The sequence below is a fragment of the Erpetoichthys calabaricus genome, chromosome 3, assembly GCF_900747795.2.
Source record: "Erpetoichthys calabaricus chromosome 3, fErpCal1.3, whole genome shotgun sequence".
Lineage (NCBI taxonomy): Eukaryota > Metazoa > Chordata > Cladistia > Polypteriformes > Polypteridae > Erpetoichthys > Erpetoichthys calabaricus.
Genome location: NC_041396.2, coordinates 276,578,277 through 276,606,011, shown reverse-complemented (window position 1 = coordinate 276,606,011; position 27,735 = coordinate 276,578,277). Strand labels below are relative to the sequence as shown.

At 40.3% G+C, this 27,735-nt stretch overlaps 1 protein-coding gene and 1 long non-coding RNA gene across 7 annotated transcripts in view; both read left to right on the top strand.

The window, feature by feature from the left end:
* Positions 1-18,739, top strand: part of zbtb4 (zinc finger and BTB domain containing 4) — a 153,465-nt gene extending 134,726 nt beyond the window's left edge. For 3 of the 6 annotated variants that reach the window (XM_051925655.1, XM_051925653.1, XM_051925654.1), the window contains 2 exons: positions 11,189-11,311; positions 11,781-18,739. In XM_051925655.1, coding sequence (XP_051781615.1) covers positions 11,797-17,142 — 5,346 coding nt within the window. In that variant the 5' untranslated portion in view covers positions 11,189-11,311; positions 11,781-11,796 and the 3' untranslated portion in view covers positions 17,143-18,739. The remainder of the gene's footprint in view (positions 1-11,188; positions 11,312-11,780) is intronic. The other 3 variants (XM_028798371.2, XM_028798373.2, XM_028798370.2) reach the window with 1 other exon arrangement.
* A 1,258-nt stretch (positions 18,740-19,997) lies between these two features.
* On the top strand, positions 19,998-27,183 carry LOC127527312 (uncharacterized). The gene is made up of 2 exons (XR_007934612.1): positions 19,998-25,175; positions 25,546-27,183. It is a non-coding gene; the product is annotated as an uncharacterized LOC127527312 (long non-coding RNA).
* Positions 27,184-27,735: the final 552 nt, after the last annotated feature.

Here is a 27,735-nt window from a genome sequence, read left to right as displayed (position 1 = left end):
ATATCCTGTTTTTTTGTTTGCTACAAGGAACTGCACTTAGCATTTTCTTTCAGCTTAAGATTCTGTTTGTTATCCCCATGTTTCCAAAGTAGAAGACTAGCACTCACCCTGTGATCACAAATGGGATCAGTGATGTCTCATAATAGCTACACCCTAATATGTACTTCTCCTGCACTACTTTTGTGCCACTTGCTCTTCATAATTATAGAAAAATTCCTTTGGCCTCTGTGATCTCAATCAGTGGCAGTGTCAGGTTCTAATTCCAAGGCAGGTTACTGCCCAGTTTAATTCTCTTAATGAAATATTGGAAAAACAAAAAACATTAAGTGAGGAGATCTAGAATTAGAGATATTGAAGAATGTTTTAATAGTAGCAATATTCTAATGTACCCTTTCTGTAGGTAAAAAAAAAAGTTAAATGTCTTGAATCGGCTAAATTTTAGCAAAATGATTTTGTTGTAATATGTAGGGAGTGGGATTTAATATGTCACAATGGTCAGAGGTCTCCCCATTAGTTTTCCTCTGTAAGTTAGTGATAGGAAAGGGTGGTCTTTTTCAATCATTTTCTGTAGTTCATAAAAGCCATGAACTATAATTTTTATCCTGTTTTGGTAGTGAAATTTTCTGAGAATAGATATCAGCCTAGCTCCCTAAATATTCTTAACAAATCAGAAATTAAATGATCCCCCGGTCTGTTAGAAAGTTACAAAGTACAAAGTATTAGAAAGATACCTCCATCAACATGCATCCATCTAAGTAACTGACATGAGCTGTCAAAAATAAAGCACTGTCTCTTTTCTCCCTGACCATTCCCTTAAATTGATAATTAAAACACATTGGGGTAATAAAATGTCCACATATTAAGTTGTTCTTCGTCTTTCGGCTGCTCCCGTTAGGGGTTGCCACAGTGGATCATCTTTTTCCATATCTTCCTGTCCTCTGCATCTTGTTTTGTTACCCCCATCACCACATCCATAAATCTTCTCTTAGGCCTTCCTCTTTTCCTTTTTCCTGGCAGCTCTATCCTTAGCATCATTCTCCCAATATACCCAGCATCCAAACCAATGCAATCTTGCCTCTCTAACTTTGTCTCCCAACCATCCAACTTATCAACTAATAAAAGATACCATCCATGTTAGTATCTATTGATTTCTAGCATTTAAATGTAAAAGATATATGCAGGTACTGTATGCAGATGGATGAGCCTGTGGTGTCCTGGATAACGGACTATCTGTTGGGCAGACTGCAGTATGTGAGACTCAAGGGCCATGTTTGTGATATGGATGTGAGCAACAGTGGAGCACCACAAGGAACAGTCCTGTCTCCTTTTCTCTGTAAACCTCAGACCATGTATATAACACCAGGTGATATCACTTGTGGAAATTCTCAGGTGATTTTGTACTTATGGGGTGTATTGATAAAGGGAGTGAGACAGAGTATAGGAGTCAGGTGGGAAAAGAAAAGTTTGTTTCTTGGTGCAAAGAGAATAGTCTGCATCTTAACATTAGCAAAGCCTAGGAACTGGTTACAGACTTTCGCTGCACCAAAATGCATCTATGTCCGGTGACTTATGAATGAGTGGGTGTAGAGGTGGTCCATTCTTACAGGTCCTTGGGGGTCCACATTAATGACAAGTTGGATTTGTCTCAGAACATAGAAAAACTGTATAATAAAGAGTGGAGTAGGCTGTTTTTCCTTAGGAGACTGCGTTCCTTTAATGTAGGAAGTGACATTTTCACATCTTCCATATCTCTGTGACAGCCAGTGCGATTTTCTATGCTGTGGTGTGCTGAGCTGTTAATGTCACTTCAGGAGAGGCCCACTGAATCAATAGGCTAATTACAAGGGCAAGCTCAGTTGTAGAACGCACTCTGGACTCACAGGAGGTCGAAGCGATGGAGAGCTTTTAAATAAAACTAAGTGCCATTATGAACAGTGCTGCACATCATCTCTCTGACACAATAAAAATGAATACTTTCAGCCAACAAATTATTCAGCAGAAGTGTGTCAAGAAACACAACTGGAGCTCCTTTATACCAAAACAAATACGTCTGCATAATGCCTCACTGGGACTGTGACAGCCAATCAGAATTTTTCTTTCTTTTGAATTTTTTTGCTTTATAGTCATTCTGGTGTGTGTTCAGACCCAAATGTGTGTATATACAGTGTATGTATTTATTTATTTACTTACCTGCTTATCTACCTGTTTATTTACAACCTTAAATCAGAAAACGCTGGGTTGGGTTAGGGTTATGGAAAATAGAAATGAAAGAAACACAGTGATTCTTAAATGTACTTTGTTGACTTTCATTTAATTGCAGACAGTATGAACCCAGGATATTTCATGGTTTGGCATGTTTTTCATTTCCATTTCTGCATTTCAGGCCTGCAACTCATTCCAACAGAAGTTGGGACTGGGGCAAATTAGGGCCAATAATGAGGGTAAAATAATTAAATAAAGAGGTGATTTCAAACAGGTGATGTCAACAGGTGATTCTAATCATAATTTGGTACAAAAGCAGTATCCATGAAAGGCTGAATCTTTGAGGAGCAAGGATGGCAGAAGAGCATCAGTTTGTCAACAAATGTGGGAAAAAATTATGGAAGCCATGAAAGCCATGTTCCTCAAAGAAAGATTGGATGAGATTTGCATATTTCTCCCCCTACAGTGCATAATATTAAAAGATTCAAGGAATCTGGAGGAATTTCAGTGTGTAACGGGCAAAGGGCACAAGCCTAAGCTGAACACCTATGATCTCTGATCCCTCAGATGGCACTGCGTCAAGAACCATCACTCATCAATAGCTAATAGAACCACATGGGCAAGGGATTACTTTGGCCAAACTTTGTCAAGCACTACAATACAGAGTTTCATTCACAAATGGCACTTAAAACTTCACTGTGCAAAAAAGAAACCTTATGTTAAGCATGTCCAGAAGCAGCATCGACTTTTCCAGGCTCAGGGGCATCTGGGATGGACCCTCACACAGTGGAAACATGTATTGTGGTCAGGTGAATCAGTATTCCAGATATTTTTTGGAAGAAGTGGATGCCATTTGCTCTGGCCCAAAGATGAAAAGAACCATCCAGACTGTTATCAGAAACAAGTACCAAAGCCAGGGTCTGTTATGGCATGGATTTGTGTCAGTGTCCTTGACAAAGGTAATTTATACTTCTGTGCAGCATTAATGCAGAAAAGTACATTGAGATATACAGCAACATATGCTGCCATCAAGACGACATCTTTTTCAGGGACATCCATGCATTTTTCAGCAAGACAATGCAAAACCACATTCTGCACACATTAGAAAGGCTGCGGATAAAGAGGGTGAAGGTACTGGACGTTCCTGCCTCTGCAGTCTTGAAGTGTCCCTAATAGAGAATGTTTGGAGATTTCTGAAATGAAAAATGCGACAGCGATGACCCTGTATTGTTGCACACCATAAGATGTGTTTGTAGGAAGAATGAGATAAAATAACACCTGGAAACGCTTCATCGCTTGGTTTCCTCAGTGCTAAAACGTCTTTTAAGTGTTGTGAGAAGGAATTCGACATTACAAAGTGGTGAATGCTTTACTGTCCCAACTTTTTTTGGTACAAGTTGCCAGCCTGAAATGCAAGAATAGATGTACTGTATATTAACAAATGAAATAAAGTTGCCCAGACAAAAAAATAAATATCTTGGGTTCATACAGTCTTCAATGAAATAAAAGTCAAGATAAATTTAGGAATCACTGTGTTTTGTTTTTTGTTTTTTTTTGTATTTTCAATACTATCCCAATAAGTCCTGATATGCAGTTGTATTTATTTATTTTTAGAGCTTCTGTAAAAAGCCAAATATTCTATCTATCTATCTATCTATCTATCTATCTATCTATCTATCTATCTATCTATCTATCTATCTATCTATCTATCTATCTAATCATATAGTGCCTTTCATATCTATCTATCTATCTATTCATATAGTGTCTTTCATATCTATCTAATCATGTAGTGCCTTTCATATTTATCTATCTGTCTGTCTGTCTGCATTCCTGAAAGTCTATCTACTATATAACAAAACACTAAGCAGTCCCTCAGAGCAATCTGATTGGTCGGTTCAGCTTTGCTGTGATTGCACAGTTTGGCTTTGGTGAGGCGATGAAAGAGGAAGTGCGAGTTTGAGGAAAAGTAGAGGCGTACAATGAGAGAGTCACCTTCAAAGGCAGAAAGTATAAAACCAGACCAGAGGCGCCTTGAAAATAATGACATTCTGAGAAGAAGGTTTTATGGGAATGTGCTTGAGAGAGTGGGCATCGGTGAAGGGAGATTCTGACACACACAAATACAGAGGAAAGGCACTGAAGGTACACGTAGGGCAAGAGAGCAAATATTTTTAAACAAATATATTACCTGTCTTCAACAGGTACAGTGGCTAGTAAAACAATAAAGTATGTAGACAACTTGGAGAAATGAACATCAGCAATTGAAGTTTCAAACCTTCAGAGCCAGAATGTAGATGAGAGGTTTCAGTTCTGCGAAACCAGAGTGATGAAGTGGGGTGGTAAATGGTAAAAATAGACTGAGGGATTGGAATTCTAGACTTGTAAGATCATAGAGTTCAAGAAGAGCAGCAATCTGAAAGGGGTGCGATAGTATGATGTGGTGCTATGATGAAGTGGGGCACCAGTCATTACAGGGCAGTAGTTTGAAATGAGTGCTGCCCCCCCACCCCACCCCCCAGCTATTAGCAATCAAAATAATCATTCATCCATCCATCCATTATACAACCCGCTACATCCTAACTACAGGGTCACGGGGGTCTGCTGGTGCCAATCCCAGCCAACACAGGGCGCAAGGCAGGAAACAAACCCTTGGCAGGGCACCAGCCCACCACATCAAAATAATCAATAACAGCCATATTTCTGAAACAAGAACAACAAAGAGAGACTGCAAGCCTAATGGAACTTTAGTAAAGAAAAGGTACTTCATCCTTGAGTAAAGAGAGTGAGGAGTTAGGGTGTCAATCCTGAAGACTAGAGTGGTAACCTGGAGAAACTGAAGTGAAAAATGTAAGTACCTCACAAATAAGGCCTAACTACAATAACAAAGGCCCATATATGACAAACTACAGTAAATTAATTGAGAGGCAGGGATATAGTCATGCTTTTTGGCCAGTTGGGGCAAAAATAAGCAACAAGCTTAAATAGCCACCGCTATGCTAAGGAAAGGTTAAAAATATTTAAGTTGGCTAATTATCAAGTAACTAAAAAAGAAGAACAGCAAAGCAGATTATTCTATTAAAATTCATATTGTATCACTACTCCTATCGATCACTCTCCTAACGATTTAAATCTTATTCTTTCCATTGTTTCAAAGCAATCTGTAGACATCAGCAGCTTTTTCACTACAATTAATGTATTGCATTTGTTACATTTATTTATGACTAGATCATGCAGGCACGCTTTCATTAATGAGATTTGGAAACAAACACATGTTGGTCATCAGTGTTGAAAAAACTTGGCATGGCCATACAGTGAGAAAAATTCTCTTTTGATGACAGGCAGAAAAAAGTTGAGGTGCATTTGAGTTAATGAAAAATAATGAAGCTGAGATTTTTTCTCTCTTAAAAATGAAATGTACCCATTTGTGACATTTCATCAGGCAGTTCAACTTCACTGTAAGGCTCAAAGAGGGTGTGGTACAATGATCAACTCTGTGCTTTGTGTTATTAGGTCCTGGACTGCTATCAGAACAAATTTAGATATACCATAACAAGTATTCACAGTTCACACCCTTGAATATTTTCACATTTTATTATTATTCAACCTTTGATTACATGTGGATTTAATTTTTTGACACTGATCAGCAGAAAGTGTCTTTAATTTCAAGGTGAAAAAAGATCTCTGCAAAGTGCTATAAAGTAATTACATCTGTCAAACACAGAACAATTGATCACATAAACATTCACCACCTTTAAGTCAGTATTTGGTAGATGCACCTTTGGCAGCCACAAAAGTCTTGAGTCTGTGTACATAAGTCTCTGTAAGCCTTGCAACATCTGAACACTGTCATTTTTCCCCCATTCTTCTTTGCAAAACTGCTCAAGCTCTGTCAGGTGTCATGGTGATCCTGAGTGAACAGCCATTTTCAGGTTCAGGCACAAATTTTACAATTGGATTGAGATCTAGATTCTTACTTGGATACTCCAGCACATTCACATTGTTATTTTTAAGCCATTAATAATAATAATAATAATAATTGTTTACATTTATATAGCAACTTTCTCACTACTCAAATGCTTCAGTGAGTGGGGAGCCACTTCCATCCACCACTAGTGTGTAGCATGCACCAGGATGATGCGACAGCAGCCATTTTTGTGCCAGTATGCTTACCACACATTAGCTTTTAGGTGGTGAAGTGGTGAGAGAGATAGCTAATTAGAGACAGGGGATGATTAGGGGGCCAGAATGACTAGGCCATGGTGGGCAGTTTAGCCAGGACATAAGGATACACCCTGCTCTTTACGAAGGATGCCCAGGGATCTTTTGTGACCACAGAGAATCAGGACCTCGGTTTTACATCTCTTCTGAAGGACAGCATCATGTTTATAGCACAGTGTCCCTGTCACTGCACTGGGACATTGGGATCCACATTCAAACCACAGGGTTAGCGCCCCCTGCTGGCTTCACCAGCACCTCTTCCAGCAGCAGTCCCAAGTTTTTTTCTAGATGGTCTCCCATCTAAGTACTGGCCGGGCCTGAACATACTAAGCTTCAGGTGGATGACCTGTTCTGAAGTGCAAGTGGTATGGCTGCTGTGCCATACCACAGTGTTATACCAAATCATTATTAATTATTATTATTATTCCTTGTGTAAGTTGTCCCACCATACTGGCTCAACACAAGTTGGACCTTTTACATACAGATGCAACTTAAATACAGTCAATTGAAATCCCAGACAGATAATCTCCAAAAATGTTGATATATATGTTAAGATATTAAAGGGGGTGAATTATTATGCATTCAATGTTATGTTTTGTAATTCAATGTTGTATAGCAATAAAATATGAAAACTTCCAAGGGGGTGAATATTTTTAGAAGCCCTGTAGTTTTTAAGAAGACAGATGCAACTTCTTAAAGTAATTTTCATTCCCCCCTTCTTTTTGAACTGACTGTTGTCACACTCTGTATGTCTTTGCTTGAATTATCACCAGAAGCAGGGTTGTCTTTCTTTTAAATGCAGCAAAGAGAAAGGAGATGGGGAAACATTTACTGAGCTAATTGTAGATTTGTCAGTAATACCACGAGAATGATCAAAAGTGTTTTTCCATTATAAGTAACAACTCGCAGGGAGGTATTATTTTCAATTACCTTAAAAGTAAGTGAGAGATACATAAGAAATTTCTGTGATGCTAGTTGTTTATTTTGCCGCTTTTATGCTCTTAGTTTTAGTTTTCCTTTTTATTTTCTTTTTCATTTGCCACATAATGCCAGTTTATCCCAGTTTTTCCCTGATGATCACCTGTATATTTTCTCATTACAGATAGAAGGTTCTAGTTTGCAATGATGAAGCGCTTGCACTATGTCTGAGGTGAAAATAGAAGTTCAGGTTTATTTAATAAGCAGAAAAATGTGACAAGGCACCTGGAGCAAATAAGCTGAGAAATTTCATGGCTGGTAACAGGAACCTTTAGAAAAAAGACTATGAAAATAAAACAGTAACAGGACATTACCTGGTCCATGACACAAGATGAAAAGTTGCATTATAGAAACAAAATTGACCCACCTTTGTATTTGTAGGCCCACATTAATTATGAATCCTGGCTACTTACTCCCCTGTTTATAGAAACTCTTTATTTGAGAGGATAGCAAAGAAGAGAGGCTGCAAACCAACTAACCACAGTTAGAAAATAATGTTTCATTCCAAATCACCTAAAGTGATGAGGAGGGTACAATGTCCAAGAAACTAAATTAAAGCGAGACCCTCATATTTGAGACACAAGAATAAAAAAGGACGGAAACAAAACTGAAAACCGGCAGACATGCATCCAGTCCTAAGCTGTCAAAGTGATGATTCATTCATTCATTCAATGATTTTCCACTGCTTATCAGAAACTGGGTCACGGAGTTATCAGTCTTAGCAGTGAGGCCCATACATCCCTTTCCCCAGGTGTATCCTCCAAGTGACACTATGGGATATGTAATCCTCCCAGCGATCCCGGCGTCTTCTTCGGGGTCTCCTCCAAGATGTTCGTGCTTGAAAAACCTCCACAGGGAGGTATCTGTATCAGATTTCCGAACCACCTCAACTGGCTCTGCTCCAAGCCTCTCCTGAATGTATGTGCTTCTCACCTTTATCTCTAATTTTGGCCATCTTGACCTCTGATTTGGAGGTGCTGATCCTCATCCCCTTTGCTTCACACTTGGTCACGTGCTGGTTTTCATAGCCTGATGAAGCCAACAGAACCATGTTGTCCGCAAAAAGCGGTGACACAATTCTAAGGCTACAGAACCTGACCCCCTCCTCTCCCTGGCTTCTCCTTGATATCCTGTTCATGAACGTCACAAACAGGATAGGAGACAAAGCCCAGCCTGGGAATAGTGCTGATGTTTTCCCGTGTGTTTGGACACAACTTTCACTGTGATTATTTTTCTTCTTCTTTCAGCTGCTCCTGTTAGGGGTTGCTATAGCGGATCATCTTTTTCCATATCTTCCTGTCCTCTGCATCTTGCTCTGTTATACCCCACCACCTGCATGTCCTCTCTCACCACATCCATAATCTTTCTCTTAGGCCTTCCTCTTCTCCTCTTGCCTGACAGCTCTATTCTTACCTCCTTTTTCCCAATATACCCATCTCCTCTGCACACGTCCAAACCAGCACAATTTCATCTCTCTGACTTTGTCTCGCAACCGTCCAACCTGAGCTGACCCTCTAATGTACTCATTTCTAATCCTGTCCATCCTTGTCACACCCAGTGCAAATCTTAGCATCTTTAACTCTGCCACCTCCAGCTCTCACTGTGGTAATACAGGGAACATATAGCCCTTATTAGAGTGATGATGTAATTCAGAAAACATGATAATTCAAAGTGATGAACTGGACCTAAAAAGTGAAAGACCCATGTTATAAAGTGAGCCCTTAAGTTTACTAAATTGGATAGAAGAAAAATGATTCTACCGATAGGACCAAACCTGTCTGATAAAGTACAGTTTTGAAATCTATATGACCAGAGTGATAAAGTAAGGATCCAAGTGTAAGAGAACAAAGTGGGACAAATGTGTGTGAGGGTGATGAATAAGGTCTCAGCCAGTGGATCCAGAAGTACTGTAACCCTCATTCTGTACAAACCGAGTGATAAAGTGGAGGGTTATATGTGAGACAACATATTGATAACATGCAATGGTACATGAGTTTCACTTGTGGTACCAGAACAATATAACGTGTCTGTAGGAGCATTAAAATGAAGATGAGCTTCAACCATGAGAGGAAATAGCAATCTAGAGAAGCTGAAATGGTGAAGATTTGTGGAACTAAGTAATAGGCTGAGGCTTCAAGCAGGACAGAAAATACTAATAAAGCTGAAATTTACAAAAGTAAAGTGGTGATGAAGTGGAGCTACATTTGTAGAACTAGGAAAATGAAAATGGGCTAAAAACCTGATTGAGTAAAGTAATGAAGATAATGGTCCACTTGTAAATCATGAGGGTGAAGCTAAGGCTCAAAACCAAAGGCTGCAGTTTCATGAGACCTGTGCTTGTAAGAGTGACCACTCAGAAAGCATAACTCTTAGGTGGTACAGAATAGGAAACAAGTGCTGCATTTGAAAGTAGCATATAAATAACAAGAAGCAAGAAAAACACGAGAATGAACGATTGCTAATTTTGCTTGCTTGATGAACCACTTTAGCTTTCACCCTATGGCTACCTCTTGGCATCTGTAGATTCCTTTCTCTGCCATTTGCCTAAGTTTTTATAATGAGCTAATTGGACTGAAACACATGGTACTGCAGTAACAAAAGGCCAGCCTGCACATGACTGGCACAGCTGGCCCAATCATTGTGGGGGATCATGGTGTGAGACTCACCAGGCGGGCTCTTGTTTTTCTGAAGGTGCTGTCTCTTGGATGAGCAATTGGTTCTAGTTCCTACTACTGGGGTATTTATGATAAGCTAACTAGAAGCATGGAATATGGTGTTTTTGATGCCCTACAGACTTTTTTCGAGTCTCATATGTTCGGCAGATGCTAATTATTAATAAGACACTGTAAAAATAATCAAGCCGGAATAATGGATTAAAAGGCTGTGTGACTACTAGCTGACATGTTCTACAGCTTTGAATATCAAGGTTTACTGTTGGGAGTTGTGTAACAACATGTTATTAACAGTGCTTACTTGTGAACAAAGAGCACTTTGAAAAAGATGACATGAAAAAGAAAACGTTAAGTTTTTGATGGGCTGGCATAAACACACAGAAAAAAATTAACATTGTTTAGGCTTTGAAAAATTTTCATCTGAAAACCAAAAGGATTCTACAATAATAAAAACTGTTTGGAAAAGCAATTAAAAAGAAGTCCCTACAATGTAAAACTAGTCCAAGGCTAAGGAGGTCAGAATTGATTGTCTGCGAAGCTGTGCTGTTTTTCAGTTGTAAATGATGAATTTTTGTGATAATTATGGAGGAATTTGGCCGGGACTGAACTTGCGGCGAAATAAAAAGGTCAGAAACGGTGTCAGCCTGAGCCGGCAGTGGCCTGTTGAAAGGCGTTTTGTTCTTTTCTGGTGTGGAGGAGGGTAATGCATCTTTACGCCCGCATGGGTATGTGTGTTTGCCTTTCAATTCAGGTCTCTCTCCTTATCCCGCTCTTGAAGATCTGTGCACTGACCTAGTTTCGCCTTGTCCAGGCCAGCAGAGCGCAGCTCTGGAATTTTACAGAGGCCCGCTTGCTGTGCTCTGCAGCAAAGGGAAGAAGATTAGAAACGTGGACAGGCAGCCAAGCTAAAGGGAAGACGCAAAGGGATCAGCCGCAAAGGCGGCTCTTTTATTTGTTGTGGAAAGCAGCCACCCAAGCTGAAATTCTTTCTCAGTGCTTTTTTTTCACCCTCTTTGACTCAGCAAACCTCCTGTGGTGCAGTAGGCATCAAAACAATCTTCTCCTGGACTGATCTTTTTTTTTTTTTTTTTTTTTGTATCTTGTCCTCTTTCCGACAGAGCAAGAGTCTGGTTTTTGAACATTAATCAGTATATCTGCTGCTCCCCAAAAACTGAAGTGACGTAGAACCCATTTCTATTCCAGAAGGGCCCTTGTGTTTTCCCAAAACTAGTATACAATGGGTAAGGTTTAATTCATGAATAATTGTTGAGATGCTATGAAATACACATCAATCCAACCATTTTCAAATGTGTTTGAACCAGTGCAGGGTGTTGAGGCATGAGCCCAGAGTTTTATCTGGTGCAGTACAAAGGAAAAGTGAAAAAACTGAATGAAATATCTTGAAAGGGTGAAAGTGGGGCCTTAGACTGTATAGCACACCCCAACATCAGTAAAATAACAGCAGATAAAAACAAATTCTGAAGTGAATGACGTCAATTGTGCTCCAGGCGCATACCACTCACATGTACTCATCTGTTACACAATTAATTATTTCAGATCACCTCCACTCAAGTAAACAGACATGATTGGCAATGCTAAGCCTGTGACTGGCACACAATGTATCAGCGTCTGTCTCCTATCAGTTTGCTGTTTCCATTTGCTTTAGCTGTATGTTTAAAGAAATGACATGTTTTTCTTTTCTTTTTGTAGATACTGGGGAAACAGCATGGTGTCCACAGCAGAGACAACCGACACGGGTCATCCCGATGCTCTCATCTCACACTTGAATGATCAGCGTCTAAAGGGTCTTTTTTGTGACATCACCATCATTGCAGGGGACACCAAATTCAAGGTCCATCAAAACATCTTGTGTGCCAGCAGCTTGTACTTCAAAGAGCTGCTCAGCACTTCCACCAGGCGTCCCACTCACCTGTCAGAAAACATCTTGGAGCTGCCAGAAGTGAAGGCTGACATTTTTGCAGACATCCTTGATTACATTTACACTTCTAGGGTGTCTCTCAGAGGCCCTAAAAGAACCAAGGATCTGATCAAAGCAGGGAAGAAGCTAAGAATTCCATTTTTGGAAAAGCTGGAAGAGGAGCCTGGCTTTAGAAGTGGCAAAAAGAAAAAATACGACTTACCCAGCTCACCTAGCTCACCTTGCCTTCCCTGCACCCTGTTTCCTGGAAATAAAGACGAGAATATGTCATTGAACTCTTCACATGTCAGACCTGATGATGCCAATGACATGCAGTGGAAAGCGACAACTGCAGAGGAAAACTTCAGGGCCTTGATACAACCACTGTCTCCTATAGACCTAACGGCTTCAGCTAGGAAAGATTCTGAACTTCAGCCATCTTCCTTGCCCAGTTCTCCTTTGCAGAGTACACCTAATGAACTTCCTACTCACAGCTCTTTACAAACTTTGATTTCTTCCACCCCTTCTGTATTGGTTTCAGATCCCATGGATACTGAGTGTGCTTCAGTAAGAGACAGTCCTATTTTTAAGGCTAAAATACCAAACTTAATGACTGTTGAACCTGACCATTCCACCACAGAAACAGCTAAGATTCTGTTCAATTTGAGCACAGGAGTATTCCAAGGAAACAAAGTGAGCAAAGAAACCAGTACCCAAAGTGGAACTCGTAGTGTCCCTTCCAAGGAGAGATCCAAGGTCCCATGTCCAGACAATGATAATGGTACAGAGTTCACTATAAGCCCTTCACAACCAAATTCAGATCCTATTCCTGTTGAGAGACTTTATTGTGGACTTTGCAACCGTTCATTCAGCTCAGCATCTTCTTTAAGTCTGCATATGAAGCTGCACCGATCTGGGAGGGCACTGTCCTGCAAAATCTGCAGTAAGGCTTTTATTCATAGCAAAAGGCTACAGTCACATGAAGCTTTGTGTGGAAGAACGCAACACAGTTCAAGTATAGTAACTATGGCCAAAGATGAAGAATCCCAAAATACAGGTGAAAAAAAAGATGGAGAAGATGGAGAGCAAAGCATCAAGGAGCCCAGGGAAGATGAGGAGGAAGAGGAGGAGGAGGAGGAAGAAGAGGAGGGGGTGGTGGCTGAGGAGGAGGTGGAGATGGAAGATAAAGAGTTAAAAACTCCAAAACCCCTATTGTTACCTGGAAAGACTTCCAATAAAAAAGGGCGTAGTTTTTTAGTAAGACATCGAAACTTCCAAAGGATGGACATGCTTCCTGAGGAGGATCACTTTGTGAAAGTGGTTGATGGGCACATTATTTACTTCTGTACAGTCTGTGAGCGGTCCTACATGACACTTTCTAGCCTTAAGCGTCATTCCAATGTCCACTCCTGGCGTAGAAAATATCCTTGCCGCTACTGCGATAAAGTCTTTGCTCTTGCTGAGTATCGCACCAAACATGAGGTCTGGCACACTGGTGAGAGACGCTACCAGTGTATCTTTTGCTGGGAGACTTTTGTGACTTACTATAATTTAAAGACACACCAAAAGTCCTTCCATGGCATTAATCCAGGACTCATCACAAGTGAGAAGACACCCAATGGTGGCTACAAGCAGAAACTCAATGCCCTTAAACTTTACCGGTTACTGCCTATGAGATCACAGAAAAGACCTTACAAAACCTACAGCCAAGTTCTTTCTGACAGTATTCTCATGCCATCTCAGAATATATCTTCCATCTCCTTGACAGCCTCTTTAGATAATGAACTTCCAGTAACCCCCATGACTGAGGACCAACAGTTGTATGGTAATGAAAAACAACCCATAAGCTTAAAGCAATCCTCTAGTGATTATATCCTCTTGAATTCTCAAGAGCATATGTCCCTTGAGGTACAGGACATAACCAATCCTAGTTCCACACATAGCCAATCTGATTCCATTCAGTCAAATAGTGATATGGATGGCAATGACCAAGTATCAAGTCAAAATTTACCAGGAAAAGAGGAGTCAGGGTCAACTGTCATTGCATATGGACATCCCAAACCCTCCGTTATAATGCACAGCACTGCAGTGTCTTCTGTTATCATGCACAGTAACCAAGTGGGAAAGTCCTCCGTAAATACTAACAGTAACTCAAACACTCATCTTTCTCCCCCAGTGTCAGGTGATCCACTTTCCAAAAAAGTAGCCCGTCCCATCAAGAAGCAAGTTCTTAAACAATATATCCAATCTCAGAGCAGGTCTTCAGCTGAGAGATTGGAAGAAGAACAAGGAATGGACCTTGATAATGAAAAGCCTATGCAGAGGCAACTTAAGGCTGCTGCTGATGGCAACAGTGTAACCTATGTGGCCAAGCCAGCTTGCGTAGGGGCATCAGAAACCAAAGGAGGAGCTCCATTGTGTCAGATAACTGTTCGCATTGGGGAGGAAGCAATTGTGAAGAGAAGTATTTCGGAAACAGATCTGATGCGTGATAAAGGACCTCCTGTCAGCAAAAGTAAAAAAATAGAAACTGTCCCAGAAGATGAGAACCAGCACCATCATCACCGTCATCACCACCGTTTTCGCAGTACAGAATCTGATAGAGAAAAGGAGAAACCTAAAGTTGGTAAACAAAAAGAATACTACTTGCGTCTTGAAGCACGAGAGGAAGACAGTGACCAGGATGCCGAGGACAACCTGTGGAGACCTTATTACACTTACAAGCCTAAAAGAAAGACCTTGCATCTGCAAAAAGTCAAAAAATCCAGTTGGAGAAGGAAACTACGATTTAAGCGTTCTTTGAGACTTATGAGGCGAGCGGAGCGTCTTATGGACCAAAATTTACAGAAGAGTAGCACTGATCACTCAACCACATTATCTCAATCAATCAATGAACCTGGAGACCCTGAGGAGCACGATGACAACGTCACATGCTCCGTCTGTGATGAAGATTTTCCTGACTACTCATCGCTAAGGAAACATGAAAGGCACCACCAGTCAGGTAAATCTTTCAAATGTATTACCTGTGGCAGACAATTCTCTACATTGAAGAAATTGGACAAGCATGAGCTAAGCCATCTGATAGAGTTTGTCTGTATGCAGTGCCAAGAGTCCTTCCATTCCAGGGAGCTTTTAGAGGAGCACCAGAAAGTACACCAGGTAGAGGCAGATGGCCAAGTTGTTGACAAAATGAAGGAACCTGGCAATGTGGACAAGTGCAACCTGCCTCGTGTTGGTAGGAGACCCTCTATTCGCCATGCTTGCACATATTGCTCAAAGATTTGTAAGACTGCAGCAGCTTTGGGGAGGCACATGAAGCGACATGAGATTGATAAAGAGGGTTCAGCAGACCCAACTGTTGAAGTGTCTGGTCAAGCAACAGATGGTGACCCAGCAAATGTGAAACCTGAAGAAACTGATAGAGAGCAAGAAAAATCAAGACCAGTAATCAATTGTTCTGCTTCAAATATGGAGACATGCGAGGTAAGCAGTTTTGAATCTCCAGAGAAAGTTGCAGTGTCATCTGACTTGTTGGTTTCAAAGCAGTTAAACAAATCGAGTAATAAAGAACTTACTCAGAATAAAGATGGTGAAAATTTGAGCCCAGCCCTCTCATCAAGTGAGACAAATCAACTGTGTGGCAGTACCAAAACTGAAGCTCCTGTGAGAACAGAAGTAATGGATAGCACTCCTCCAACAGTTCTAGTAATGAACGGTAGAGACAGTTTAGATTCCTGCAAATGGGAAACAGTAACACCCATCAGAGTACAGGGAAACTCAACAGAACTATCTGGGGGAACACTCCAACTGCCTTCAAAGCTGTTGCACACAAAGGACAGTATGTTTGAATTTTCAGGTGATAACCATATTGACCAGGTTGAGAGTGTTCCTCAGAAACACCATAATAATACTACAAGTACAAGACATCCAGTCAATGAGGCTGTCAATAGAATTTCAATGAAGGATGAAGACAGCATCATTGAGAATGAGCCCAAACAAGAACATTTGAGGCCTGGTCCTGAATGTGATGTTGTATCTCCACACCTTAAGAAAGACAAAAAGTCTGAGCATGCTGCACCTTCTCGAGCAACTACAAATTCCCCACAGAAATCAACCCAAGTGTATGTTCAGGGGGAAAACTTGGAGTTCAAAAAAACAGTTTTGCACATCGGTCCAGACATGTCTCAGCCCAAACCAATGCGCCATAAGGGCAATGATCTTCCTTCAGCTTCACAAGAGCTCATTGGACATCACTTGGCAAAATTAGGTCTTCCTGTACAGGAACATAGGACCAGGTCCCATTATGGGAGGGACACGCCTACTCGGGATCCACTGTTATCCCACACAAGGAAAGAGGCACAGGAGGCGCATGGGCTGCTGTTGCCACATAAAGAAGAGAAGCTGTCACCTTCTGTGACTGACCTGGGGAAACCACAAACCACTCCAAGTGCTGCTAACGTGATTACTTCACACGAACCGACATTGGCACAGACCACTTTAAACAAGTGCACCCAAAAAACAATGAAATCTCCCAGTCTGGGCCCAAATAACCCAACACAGGAACTGCTGATGTCTTGCATGGGGGGAAAAGGGACTGGCATACAGGACATGTCTGGACTACTTCCTAGTGGCCCAGCGCCAAGCCTTATGATGTCCCATTTGGCAGGAGTTAATGAGAACATTTGCAAAACGATGCTGATGTCTCAGAAATCTGAGGACCTCCAAGCATCCACTCCACAGGACCTGCGTATGCACATGAGTTATCCAGTTCAGGACTACCCTTTGCCACTTATTGCACCAGGGGGCTGCCGTTCCAGCAAGAAGCAGGAGGAGAACCTCTTGGTTTCTTACCCAAGCACTGCCATCCAGTTTGGAGACTTTGGAAAGGTCTCAAATGGAGAGCTGGCCAAGTTGCCCTTTTATCCTGACCCCTACCAGCTTATTTATGGACCGCAGCTACTAGCATATCCATATAATTTAACAGCACTTCCCATGGCTTTAAACATGGTTGTCCCAAATGAGAAAGGAGATCCTCTCCCTTTCCTCCCCACCTTCTTTAGCTATGTAAACCCCTGCTCAAGCCCCATGCAGGAGTCACCTCTTATGGCCAGAGCAAGTCGTAGCAGCAACAGCCGAGAAGGGACCCATCAGTAGATCAAATTAACAGACAGGGCAACCCCCAACCCTCCCACCCTGACCCTCTGGGATTTTGGCATCCCTTAACCTTTCCTCCTTAATGAGTACTCCTGAACAGGAGTGTCTCTCCACCGTACATCTCTGTCCTGTTCCATCTTAGGATTTTATAAATGAAAAACAAAGAACAGCCGCCTTTTAAGGCACATTACAATAAACAGGGTGTATGTGCTCTTATTCAGTCTGCTTCTCATAGTGATTGCAAACGTTATTTTATGGCTGTTGTTTTTTCTGTCTATCAAAGAAAAGTGATAAAACTGGCAACATTTTTAGCAGGTAGCAAGTACCCTCAGACCTGCCCCCTCTGTTCAGTAACTTCACTCTTTAGGGGTTTGCTGCTCACTTTACCAGTACAAGATCCCTTTTGTTCAGCTGTCTGTAACTTGAGGAATGTAGTCGATCCCACCCAGGTTTCCCAGCCCAGCTACTACCCCCACCATCATATCCCAGGCTTACCAAGTAAAGGGAGCATCCTACAACGGCCCAGAAAAAGAAGCACTTTCATCTCAGCCAAGGCAGAGGAACCTCACAAGAGAGGAAAGCTATGGAAGGACACTAATAGCATGAAGCAGAATGAAGACAGGTAAAACTCCAGGCAGGAGTTCACAGACTTTATTGGGGAGGGGGAGGTGTGCTATCATATGGTACCCAAAAAGCTAAAATCAGAGGTACCAAATAGGGCAATTTTTTAAAATTGTCAACTGGTGTTAAGTCAGTTGTTCTTTGTCTGTTTTTTAGTACAGTTCTCTAATGCTGTGTCTATTATTCATGCCACATCTGGCAAGATTTTTTTTTTGGTCAGTTCTCACTGACATTAGTTACCTCGACTTCCTGTACTGAAAAGCCACCCATTTCTGGCCAAAACCAAACTCATGACTCTTCTTTGTATAGTAGATGACCCTGGATAGCATCCCAGATTTTGGCTAGGCCTCCGGGAATTACAGTTTGCCTGCAGTTTGCTGGTCTGTCAGATCAGCAATTTGTGGAAAAATGACAATGCTCTGATCTGGGTTTCTAGACAAGCATTCGTCAATAGGAAGAAGTCCAAGTGGCATAAAAAGAATGCACTAACAGTGACTACAACCCTAAAAACACACTTGTCTGCTGCCTTTACAGGAAGCGGGTGATCAACCTTTTCCACGTTATGATAACTTAAGACAGAAAGGGTTCTGACTGCACAGCCTAAGAGTGAGAGAACTGTATGCACTGAGATCTGGTAGATATTACTTTTCCTATTTAGGAGAGCTTTATGGTTTTAACTTTATTAAGTTATATATTGTAGTTCCTGCCTAAAGCACCGATTCTCCACGGTTCTTATTAGGGACCACCAACAGTCTTGGTTTCTGTTTCTAACAATTTGTTTGTATACATTGTCATTGAAAATAGGGAAGGAGAGGGTCTTAATAAGCTCCATATTTCACATGGAGCATAACATAGGGAACTTAATTTTGCTGCCAAAGGCACTTCACTTTTGTGGTTGGGCAGGATCCAGCTCATCCACAGAAGCTCTAAAATCTATCTATCTATCTATCTATCTATCTATCTATCTATCTATCTATCTATCTATCTATCTATCTATCTATCTATCTATCTATCTATCTATCTATCTATCTATCTATCTAATAAAATACAAAGTACATTTCATAAAACGTGCACTAGGTAATCAGTATTATCACTGTCTATCTAACTAACTGTGTATACCATAAACGAGCCGAAAATTGCAGCAGGAAATCTTTATTTATCCTTTATCCTGCTTGTCTGTCTGTCTTTCTGTAAACACCAAATAAAACATGTACTGCTCTTTGTGTCTACAGCCCCACGTGGAATAGTAACCTGATGCATTTACCTTTCTGTCTGTCTGTAATCTGCTTAGAGACAGCTGCAGTGAGTCTGAAAATGAAATCCATCTGTCTTTTGGCTTGTTCTTAAAAGCAGAGAAGACTGCTATTATATTACTAGTTTAACCATCTTTAAGCTTGTTAGAGATAACAAAATGGAATCTCTGTGATCATCTTTTGCATTTGATTGTATATAAACAGATCTGAGACAGCCACAAGCAAACTCCCTCCACATTCCTCTCTGACTGTCTATAGGCTGCCTGGACCCAAGCATGGTTCACTTTAAACCAGGCTCAGTGAGCCACATGCTGTCCATCTCTTTGTATGTGCGAGTTAGAGAAAACCATAGAGAATCTTTGCCACATAAATCAGTCTGACGGTGTGTAAGGTGGTTATTGATGCCTACAGAGAATCTATAATCTTACACATGCAATTGCCTGAAAACTGATTACAGACAACCATGTGCAATCTCCTAGATTATGTTTCTGTCAGTTTGTAACCTTGTTAAAGCATCTACTAGGAATGTATGACCTTTGGTCTGTCAAAGGAGCTATCTATTGATATTAGGGATAACTAGAGTTGACCAGAAAGAAAATCCTCTTCATAGGATAATGTTTGAATGGCAGCACACATAAAAGGTACTTTTAAGCACTTTTCCATGGATCTGCAGACTAGCATGCAAATAAAAAACTACTTATTTATTTATCTGTATGTCTCAACTTGTTGGGGACAGACAGAGGAATCTGGTATATCTAAATGCAGACTGTAGACGACAACAAGAAAATCTGTCTTTCTGAACTTGTTAGGGAGATAGCTAGTGAAACCTATCTGCCAAAAAGCTGAATAAAAACCTCACAAAGGAAATGTATCTAGAAGCTGGCTGCAGACTCTATCTATCTATCTATCTATCTATCTATCTATCTATCTATCTATCTATCTATCTATCTATCTATCTATCTATCTATCTATCTATCTATCTATCTATCTATCTATCTATCTGTCATATAGACCCTTTCATATCCATCTATCATATAGACTCTTTCATATCTATCTATCTATTATATAGACCTTTCATATCTATCTATCTATTATATAGACCCTTTCATATCTATCTGTCTATCTATCTGGTTAGCAAGTGTAACAGGAAAATGTCTATAAGAGGTTGCAAGATCGCAACAGGAAGATCTTTATTTGGAAGCTTGTTAGAGGTGTTAAAGTAAAGTAAAATGACTTCCTATCAAACTATATTAGTAATAGCCAGAGGGATCTGGCTATGTATGGGGAGTTTAAAGTGTAATAGACATTTTCAAGCATAATATTTGTTCACATATAAAGTATATCTATTGATTCATCCTTGAAATATAATGTACTTTTAAATAGTGCGGTAGGCATTCAAGATTATCTGGGCTGCAGTTAAAATTAAAGAAGAAAGGCATGAAATTGAAAGGTTGTACACAAACAACCCCCCAAGACAGTTTGGAGAATGGTAGTCAGTTAGTTTCCTCCATTAATAGTGCCTAGAAGTTAATAGTGGCCATTTTGAACATCTGCATTTGTTCAGCACATGTATGAAACCGCTGCTCCTACACTCAGAATCATATATTTGAAGTTTAACTTTCTTCGCAGGAAGTATTGATTTCATAAATTCAATTGAAAAACATGTTTGGAGTGTTTTTGGAAAGTTGTTTGTCTGTGGTAAAAATTCTGTGGATGCTGTCGCTCAAGAACGAATGGATTGATTCTTTTGAAATTCTGTGGACAGCATGCACTCGTTAGCCTTGAGAGTTGATTAGGTTTTGGGTAAATTCCAACTCTTCAACTCTGAGCTTTTTAAAGTTCGGGGTTTTTACCAACAATAGCCAAACCACTGCTCAGAAGTTCACAAATTTTGGCATACGCCTTTCGGACTTTTTAAGAAAGACTTTTGTGAAATTTGAATTCAATCCAAAATTCGAGCTTTTAATGTTCAAAATTACTAAATGCAGTAGCCACAGCAGCTAAGCTCTAATTACAAAGAAACATTTGATTATTTTTTTATGCCTTTATTAAATTACTAGGATGAGAATTTATTTGTGGCGAGTACTGAAATTTGTTATTAAAAAAGGTTTTCCTAATTTGAACTTTGAAAGTAGCACCTTCAGTTTACGAGTCTAGGTGCTAGTTCCAAAACCACCCCGGGTATGTGACAGGTTTGTGTTTGTACTCTTTTTCCTGTCATTTTTTTAAATCTGAAATTAACCAAAGCATTAAGAAATTCATACACAATTCCTGTAGTTACAGGTGAACTGATCCTTTAAGTTAAATTAATCATATTAGAACATAAGAACAACACATTTGACAAACGAGATGAGACCCTCAGTCCATCAGGCTCGTTTGTTTAGCTGATAGCTAAGCTGAACCAAAAATTTGTTACATAAAAATATCTTATTTTTTTCTTTTAAATACATTTGCCTTTAAAGATGACTAAAACATGAAAAGTGGTATTGCCTCTTGCATATATTTTGGTAAATTCACGCTGTAAATTGTACTCGTGTTGTAAATATAGAAAAAATAATGTGCTGGCCACATTAGACTTTTATTATTAATTGAATTCATATTTGTGATCCATCTGTCTACCCATCCAATAATGTCTGCTGATAAGGCTATCCCTTCCCAGCTTCTGAAATTTGCATTGCAGGAGGTTATCATAACAAGAGAAAAAACTCAAATGCTTTCATGATCTCTTGCATAGATGAGCACTTGTAGCTCCATTTGCACTTTATTGTAAATATTTTAAGTGCCTGATGGGAAAACTCTTTAACATAAAGTGCACCATTATTCCTGAATTTTATTCTACAATTCATTTTGTAGACATAGTGGAGCATGCCCATCCACTGGCATGGCTCACAACTCTGTATCCTGGCATAAAATCCTAGCCTGGTCACTAACTCTCTCTGCGATGTTTGCACCTTCTTCCCGCTTCTGCATGGGCTTTTCGTGGGTTTTATGGTTTTCCTCTCAAATCTAAGAGATGCACTTATTAGATTAGCTGGTGCCTGTAAATTGGCGCAGTGAGAGTGTGCGAATGAATGTGTCCTGCTTCAGACTAGTGCCAGTCCAGGGTTAGATCGTCCTTTGAATTGAATGTTTTCAGAATAGGCTCCTTTCTAAAAGTGAGTTTAGCATAAGTAAAAGTGAATGGATACTCCTCAGTTACCGATTGCATGAACATTGTGCGAGGTGCTGTGGACACGTATTGCAAGTAATTTTGTAATGTAGGAGGCATTTACATTGTTCCCTTTAAGTTAAAAAGATACTCGCATCATAAGCCAAAAATGAAGACAGAAAGCACTCCACGTCACGTGTTTTCTAGTTATTGTACCAGAATGACATCCCATTTAGGGGCAAGTCTGCTGTCGCTGTCACACTCCTCCATGACTTCAGCTGGTATAAAGTAGGTCTAGAAAGTAGATGGTTTACAGCAGGGTGCCATCCTGCTTCTGTGTTCCCTGTCTGTTGAATCTCTCAGTCTGTTCATCTTTCCCTCTCTCTCTCTCTCTTTCTCTTTCTCCCAGCATCCCTGCTTTTCTGCCCTCTGTCTATCCAATCACTTGCAGGTGGAGCCTAATTAGTAAATGTGCCAGGGCAGCAATAATAGGGAAAAAAAAGTCTGCTAGGTTTCCAGATGAAGGGGAGCCAAGTGTTAAGCATTTCAGAGTTTGCCAGCCATCCAGCAGATTAAGAATCTGACATGCATCTCTGTGCTGATACTAAAGATAAAAGGCAAACACAGGAACACTTGTGCGAACATGGAGACTGTTAGGCAGAGAAGATGTTTTATCTTCGTTTTTGGTTTCTGTCTCCTTTTTCATTTACTGCATTAATGTTCTGCATATGTAGTTTGACACGAATGTATTTTTTAAACACGTTAATGATAGCACAATTTTTCATCACTGATGAATTTCAGATGATTTGACTATTCTAATTTTATTATTCTTGGTTTGTTTTTGATTGCTTCCAAGCGTTCCCAAAGTTGAAACAGTGACATTTGCTTCTTTCGCAAGTTCCAGTCAAACAGAATCAGATGCCCTCCATCCCTCCTGAAACAAAAGCCTTGACTGTTACTCCCTGACGCCAGAAGCGTGAGTCATTATGCTAATAAGCAGCTCTGTGCTGAAAGCCGCTCTGTATTGGCTCACGATTAACCCCCTAAACACCCAGATTCTATTTTTTTAATCAAGACACGATCATGCACTTTTTTTAGAATGTTGTTTAGCGATTTCTTAAGGCAGAAGAGGATAATTAAAAAACAAAAAAAATCCCCATGCAAAGACATAGAGGACCAAAGGGCATCCATCACCCAATGCAACGTCAACCTGTTAGATGACTCTTTGAGAAACAAAAGGAAAGACATAACAAAGACGTAAATAACATGCAAACTTTCCTGGCAAAGCATTCCAAACAGCTTGCAAATTTAAGGTCTGGAAGGCGAGTGGGATTTGTTCTTGGGCTGTGAGGATGGAAAAAATGGAGAGACTGAGGGCTTCTTCTAAGCATGGACCTCTCTTGAAATTGTTAGAAGAGTAGGATGAAAGACTGTTAGTGGAACTGAGGCAAGCGGCCATAGTAGGCATGAAGCACTGGTGGCGTTGAGGACCATCTAATAGGGGGTTGGTGGCGGGTGTGAAAATCTCCCAAATTTGTTGACACTCACGGGCTCAGTGACTGAACTGCAGATAATCTCTTAACCGTTTGTTTTAGAAGAAGTAAAATTATTCTGGTCTGCTTATTGCTAAGCACGCCAGGAGAAAGACTGCCTGGAGGAGCAGCTGAAGCCTGCCATTAATCTCTTGAGTGGCAATGCAAAGCGATCCCAAGGGGGATTAAGCAAAGCAGGAAAGTAGTGAAATGCTTCCAAATGGGGAAAAATATCGTAAATGCATCAGGCATGTGGGAGACAAAAAGGAATACCAATTTCCTGTCACCCATTCAAGTGAAAAATAAACACATTATCTTTTAGGAGCGTGCCTTGCTGGGCAATGAGCAAGCTCTTTATTAGGAGAGTGCTCTAAAAAAATTATTTCCCCACTATTTGTTTGGATCACTTCTCACAAGATAGATGATGGAAATCTGCAGATTTTAGACACACGTCATTTGGCTCCAGGCAGCAGAGCCTTTCCAAACGAATGACGGCGAGCACGGCAACATGCGGCCATGTGGGGGAGGCTGCATTCTCTGCCTAAAACCCACACTTCACCCCTTCTTTGAGCAGAAAATGATACGGCATCCTGATGTGGGCACCGCACATATCCAAGAGACAGTCCTTGCCAAGTCAGTAATGGGGTGGGGGGTGGAGGGGACAAGTTTCTGCGGCGCAACAAAAGCTGCTGATGTAATTGCTGCTGGCAGACTGTAAGTAACAATGTGCTGCAGGAAAGGAAGATTTGTGCCTTGTTTTTTTGTGTGTATGTTTGCTGAACCATTAGACCAGTCTTTATCTGATATAGCACCTATCATAACTAACTCACAGTACAATGGAGAAAACTGTGAAAGCAACTCAAAAATGAAAGGGGGCTTCATACCCTGTTATGAAAAAAAATAAAATCGTCTGTGAAGGACGCTATATAAAATAAAGATTGACAACTGTTCTTTTCCCTGTGTCACCCTTAGCAGGTCACGTCCTCCAACCTATTCAATTTGAGGTAATTATGACCAGGGCCACACCCTACCCATACCCTCCTGGAAATCAGATGATTTAGAAATAATAAAATCCCCCCCCAACCCCCCCCCCCCCCCCCCCAGTTGAAAGCTGTAGGCCTTTTTTGAAGTTTCAGGCTGTTTGAGCAAAATATGTTATCAATACTGTATAAAAACTGCAACAGCACTTGATATTCAACCTTTGTTGTATTACAAACATTCTTAATATAACATTTAGTGAGTTACAATATGAATATACAGATTTCAGAAAATTAGTCTTGCAGCAATCGCCCAAGTATTTATTGTCATTTCAGGCTTTGAATTGGTTGACATGAAAAAAAGAACAAGAAAAATAATATATATATATATATATACACACACATATAACAAGAATACTATACATTCATGTATACAATACATGCATGTCTTATGTATACATATACATACAGTATGTACACATATTCACTCATATATATATATGTATGCATATAAATATAAACACACGTGAGCAAAAGGACGGCACGGTGGTGCAGTGGTAGTGCTACTGCCAAGCAGTAAGGAGACCTGGGTTCGCTTCCCGGGTCCTCCCTGCGTGGAGTTTGCATGTTCTCCCCGTGTCTGCGTGGGTTTCCTCCGGGTGCTCCGGTTTCCTCCCACAGTCCAAAGACACACAGGTTAGGTGCATTGGTGATCCTAAATTGTCCCTAGTGTGTGCTTGGTGTGTATGTGTGTGTGCCCTGCGGTGGGCTGGCGCCCTGCCTGGGGTTTATTCCTGCCTTGCGCCCTGTGCTGGCTGGGATTGGCTCCAGCAGACCCCCGTGACCCTGTGTTAGGATATAGCGGGTTGGAGAATGACTGACTGACATGTGAGCAAAAGTATATGAATACACACATTATATACATATACTTTATTTAGAGGGGACTATACACAGCATACATGTACGTGTGTCTGTGTATATACTGTATGGATATACACGTAAATAATAAAGGTTATTACAGAAAGGCTACATTATTGAAAATAAGTGAATAACTTGCTTTTTATTTTTTTAGTGTGCAGTTAACTGTTACCAATTATATATTATATATATTCAAAGTACGGTCAAAAAGAACGACTGCTTTGCATACTATTGCACTATGATGGCAAATGTTGCTATACAAAAGGCCCTGTGGCAACATCATTTAGGGGGAAGATTATCCATTTCTGTTTAACTCCAGGAAGTCCAGTCTTTGGCCCAGTTTTCCAAAACTGTGCATGTAGGGCTATTTGGCGTCTCTAAACTAGCCCATTTGGTGAAGGTATTTATGTTCTCAGCATTGCTGTTAGAATAGACTCTGACTCCCGCGATCTTAAATTGGATTAAGCAGGCTTAAAAATGTATAGATGGAAAATATGTGACAGTGGAGGACTAAGAAGTAAAAAATTAGTCAACCTTCACTAACTCTTTTAACAAGTGTGTTGTAATGAAATCTTCTCTCTTTAACAAAACTGTTCAGTGTGTCAGGAGAGTATGAGCTCCACCCAGGGAGACCTGCTATTATAAAAAATGAACAGACGGTCACTCAAGTACGGGAAGACATCAGACATGATTGCAGGTACAGGTTTTATGAAGTTTTTTGACGATTCATGTATGTGTCTGAGCTCTGTGATCCCACTGTATGTTCTTGCAGTCTTCCTCTCTTCTTTGACGTGTAGATTGTTCTCTATATTGATTAGAATGTTAGAAAAATGTTGACATGAACAGGTCGTTCAGCCTAACAAAGCTGGCCAATCCAATCTGTTTAATTCCTCCAAATTAAAATCAGTTGAAGCTTTGAAGATCCCTAAAGTCCTCCTCTCTATCACACTACTTGATAACCTGTGCCATGTGTCTATGGTTCTGTGTGACATACACACCCCGTCATCGTCAACTAAATGACTTATTAGTGACAGATGTGCTAGATATTGGTAAGCAGACTTCTGAACCAGTATACCACGACCATTCTTTTTGTCACATTTCTATATTTACATCATGGTATGCAAATTTCTGTTTAATTTTGACTTTACTTTGAATATTCATTTTAAACACTCAAAAGCACTTGTTTTTTTTTTTCAACAGTATAATATTGATTCTTGGATGCATTTTTTCAAATTTAAAGAAATCATTGGTTGTGTCTCATTATGTATTGTAATTTTTTTATATGGCGTAGGATGGCCTCTACTTATTACCCTGTCTTTGTTTTTATTAGATTTTAAAAGCTTTAAACCATCAACTAATAGAACCAAGCGTGTTTAGTATCAATCAGAAAAGGACGTCTCGTTGGTTACAGAGTGAGACGCAGTACCTTTTCCTGTTAATGAGTTGGTGGCTGTCACAAATAATAAAAAATAAATAAATAAAAATGGAAATAGCAGAAGTGTATATTTTACCTTTTTATGCGCACTCTATCTTTTGTTGAACCAACATTATAAGGCTTTGAAATAAACACAATAAAAATACTGTTCTGGGGATTCAAGCATTGCTGCTTGTCTTTCTGTTGTATTGTCTTTTTAATTCTAATGTATGCCTGCCTTAGACTGGTATGTAGGTGAGACTGTGATCCTGAACTTGCCTGTGACAGTGACATATGTGGCATTTTGAACACCCAGTGTTGCTTGATTCCTTATTACTCTCTTTTTCCAAGCCAATCCCTGGTATTGTGCTACACTGGTGTTCATTGTGATGTTATTTCAACCTCTCTTTTACGTTGTTACAACTGTTCACTGAGAAGTGCTGCCAAACTGCATCTCTCATGGATAATCCAGTACATCAGAAATGTATTTAGTGATCGTTTTTTGCCTGCTTTCCCTCTGTAGTGAAGCCCAATGCATGACATCATTAAAAAGTGCTATCATGTAAGCCCCCCAAGTAAAGCAGCGGCGTGCCGTTTGCTTTAACTCCACTCTGTCTTCTTATTTATGTTCACCATAGGATGCCATTACTGACACGATGGCTGCCTATGGAGTACATAGTGGTTAAGACTTTGGATGTCAAACCTTGATGTTCTGGGTTCAAATTCTGCA